Genomic DNA, 4,115 nt, shown 5'->3' on the forward strand with positions numbered 1-4,115 from the left:
AAAAAAATCCCCCTTTGCACTAAAAACTCAAGTGCCCACAGCCCACTCACCACCATCATGGCTTGTATGCAGATGTCCAGGAGCGAAGCCGAAAGGATGAAGTGCAACAATGGCTCTCAAGGTTACTGCTCGTCTGATTACAAGCAAGAGGTGCACCAAGCAGCTGGGTGTGCAGTGCCCCAAGCTGGGAACCACAGCATTGCAAGCAAAGCTGGATGTGCAGCTAACCAAGTTGGGCACAACATGGGAGCTGGATGTGCAGCTAACCAAGTTGGGCACAACATGGGAGGCAACCACTCTTCTGGTGGCCACGGCCATGCCATTCATGGCTCTGGACACCACGGCCACTCCAGCCATGGCTCTGGCCACAATGGTCATGCCATCCATGGCTCTGGCAACCACGGCCATGTCAGTCATGGCTCTGGCAACCACGGCCATGTCAGCCATGGCTCTGAAAACCATGGACATGTTAGTCATGGCTCTGACCACCTCAGCCATGCCAACCATAGCTCTGCCCAACATGGCTGTGCCACTGCCAACCATAACTCTGGCCAACATGGAATCAACCACCACAACTCTGCCCACCACGGTGCTACCCACCACCACTCTTCACACCATGCAAGCTGCGAAGAGAAGAAAGAAGAACACAAAGTCTATAAATCAGGACACAATAAGGGTGAGAAGATCAAGAAAAAATCGTCCAAGAAGTGCAGTGATGACAGCAGTGACAGCGAGAGTGACAATGAAGGGCATGGGAAGGCAAGTATTTGATTAACTTGTTTCAAACATAATACAAAACATTCTAAACCTTTATTTCTAATAACTAGATGTGCTTATATCTTTTTTCTCTTGCTTACAGAAGTGCTAAATAAGCAGAACTCAGCAGCTGACACCAGATCACACAAGACCAGAAACTGGAGATTAGATACTGCTGATAAAATTATAATTACGTTCAAAATTTCGTATTTCATTAATAATGCCCTACTACTAGCATCGCTGAGGCGCCATTTGGATGACTTTCCCATTTGTACTACGTGTGTTTTCTTATGAATGAACAGTGTATGTTATGCACTGCTATTAAAAACTATTGCAGACTTTTCCAAGCAAATGTTTACCAATGAACCAAAACCTATGGACAATCGTCATCAAACCATGTAGAATATGGGATCGCTATCTAGAATTCTTCATTTAGAATTTATCACTCCACTCAAACAGGGGAAAAGAGGATTATTGAAGATTGGAGCATCAACTAAACTTTTGCAAGTTGCAATTACTTGCTTAAGCTTAAGAAATACCTAAAAGGCACAAAACCAAAACAAGTGAGAAAGCCAGGGTCAAGATAGCACGGTTCCAGCTTTCCCGTCACTAAGCCTGCTTCTCCCACAATTTTCACTTTCTGGACCAACGCGAATCTGCCCTTGAAAGTCTCTCAGCATTTTGAGAGCAGAGCATGCAAATTAGAGCAATGGATCTTCAAAGAATTCCGCCATACTGTAAAACGTTGCAAGCCTGTTTTCTGGCAGAAGTGGTATCTCGAATTGAATCAGCTCAACGCGAGACCCGGCAAAGGGACCAGACCATGGATCAGAAGGCAAAGTTTCATTAGTTCCCTACGTCTCTAATCTCCTATTCACCATTCTAGTGTTCTGTGCTTCAGGAACAGGAACAGCTGGCAAAAGGGAAGAATCTCCAGGAAAAGACTAGTCTCTCTCTTTCCCTTTAACTGTCCTGGGCAATCCTCAAAGTTAGATAGAAAAACCCCTTTACTGTGTTAAATTCGCCAAACCCTTGTGTCATTACAGAATACAAAATACAGATTTAAGGCTATTGCCGACAATGAGCTGGCTTTCAAAAAAGAAAGTAAGCCCAGTGCTACAGAAATATATCACATTAATCATCCCATTAGATTCAAGATTTCAAGAGGCATGAATTTGCACTCTCAGTTTCAGCAGCTTTAACAGTGAGACATAACCACACCGAGGAGAATGAAGCCTTAACCCACAGATGAGTTTCAGCACTATCAAGGGTTTGTTTCAACTTATATTTTGACTTATTTCATAAAAGTTTTAGACAGTTTTAGACAAAATAAGTTTTTTCACACGATTTCAGACAATTAAGTTTTTTTCTCGACAATATAAGTAGATAATTTGATTTCCGTCAAAATCAGATAAACCAAACAGAGCCTAAGAAGCATGTCCTAATAAACCATGAGTTGCAAAAAGTCTTTATTTGGCATAACTTTTGTTTTCGACTGACCAATTACATGAAACTACTCTTTTAGTTAATTGTCTTGAACTTTTTAACTTCACATATCAGTATGTTGAGAAACTCGAAATTTAAACTATTACTACTTTCGTTTCTGAATAGATACATCACTTGCCTTATTCCGCCGTTTCTTAATAAATGCATCACTTCCATATATAGCAACTGATTGCAACTTAATATTATCTCTCTCATCTTTCATGGTCCCAGCTAGACCTGTCAAAAATTGACCCGACCCGAAAATATTGGGTGAACATGATTTTGTGACCCGTAACCCGATTTTATCCGAACCCGAGAAACCCGAAAAGCATTGGGTCAAAACCCGACCGAACCCGTTTTGGACCCGACCGATTGAAAATCATTGTGTTTATAGTAATAAATGAGATTATGAGAAAATTTAAGCATAATAAACACGTGTTTACTATAGTTGTGTGTAATATGATTTTAATTTGAATTATACGCCATTTTATGGTTGAATTTGACTAAATATAAACTTGTGTAGGAAAATTTGTTAATTTGTGCCCATATTTTGTATATTAATCACCTAAATTAATGAAAATATAATACGCGTTTTAAAATCTCTCAACCCGTTGGGTCGGCCCGAACCCGAAAGTTATGGGTCTTGAACAAGCATTTGTAAACCCGAACCCGAAAGTGACCGACCCGACTCCCCGAACCCAAAAATATTTTTTTACAACCCGCCCCGACCGACCCGTTTGACAGGTCTAGTACCAGCCCATATTTCTTTATTGTATCTCTCTTCATCTCTCATTGGCTCAAACATTTTTTATTGTTTCACTCTCTTATAAACCTCATTTATTAGATTAAACCATTCATCCACTATCCCCACTCGCACAATATAATACTAATATCAACAAACTCTCATAAAACTATGTACAATTGCAAGTAATGCATCTATTCAGAAACGAAGGGAGTAGTTGCAAATTTTGTATATACATACCAAAAATAGCCAAACAATACCCTAATGACATAAACTTATAGGATCCTGCAGTTGCATAATTAACCCTTGTGTCCCTACTCCCTACGCACTTTAAAGTTGGCGTAATCTATCTAGTTTCAAAAATACGGATTCGCCAATAAAAAAACCTACTCACTTGAACATCTAAGAATATCAGAAACAAAGTTGTATGAAATTGAAGATATAAGCAGTTCCAATGCTTGTTTCTCTGTGTAGATATCAAATCCTATACGTTACTCCAGTTCCGGAAAATTGCAACATCTAGAGGAGTAGTGACGAATCTCTAAAACAATTATTACAAATTATCATTTGCAAGAAAAAATATAATGCCTTATCTTTGTCAAAAGGGGCAAAAAACAAAAAACTTTAAGAACTGATGCAGCAAAGCATGGGATGTGAAGAGAATCCCTGCAAAGCACAAGAGGAGGAATATCTGCAAATTGTGGGATGTAGAAGTAACCTAGACTCTCTCGTGGTAAGGGTCAAACAATACAAATTGCATGAAAATTCCCTTAAGAGTAATGAATCAAAAAAACTTGACATATAGAGGAACCAGTATTAGTAACTAGCATTATGTGTCCTGAAATTTTTAATCATAAAAAAAAACAAATCAGCAGAGAAAATGAAGGATATGGTCACAAATGGCATCATTTGAATTGGGATGCCAATGCGCAATGGAAAACAGAACAGAAACCACTTTTGTCCACTTACCAAAAAAGGAAAAGATAATACATAACAAAGAACTAAAACGAAGCAGAATCAAAGAATAATGCAAGCACCTCACTACCAACTAGCAAGCATCACGACAAAAAAGAAGGGCGGGGGGATTCTTCTGATTGCTATATAAGATAGCGTGATTAACTCACATTGATCA

General features: G+C 39.3%; 1 protein-coding gene across 1 annotated transcript; it reads left to right on the forward strand.

Annotated features, from left to right (window-relative positions):
• On the forward strand, positions 1–1,087 carry LOC110784941 (uncharacterized). Its single transcript, XM_021989379.2, has 2 exons — positions 1–759; positions 860–1,087. Exons 1-2 carry the CDS (start codon positions 58–60, stop codon positions 866–868), a joined length of 711 nt encoding a protein of 236 aa, XP_021845071.1. The 5' UTR covers positions 1–57; the 3' UTR covers positions 869–1,087.
• The last annotated feature ends 3,028 nt before the right edge of the window (positions 1,088–4,115 follow it).

The sequence above is a fragment of the Spinacia oleracea genome, chromosome 6, assembly GCF_020520425.1.
Source record: "Spinacia oleracea cultivar Varoflay chromosome 6, BTI_SOV_V1, whole genome shotgun sequence".
In the NCBI taxonomy this organism is placed as follows: domain Eukaryota; kingdom Viridiplantae; phylum Streptophyta; class Magnoliopsida; order Caryophyllales; family Amaranthaceae; genus Spinacia; species Spinacia oleracea.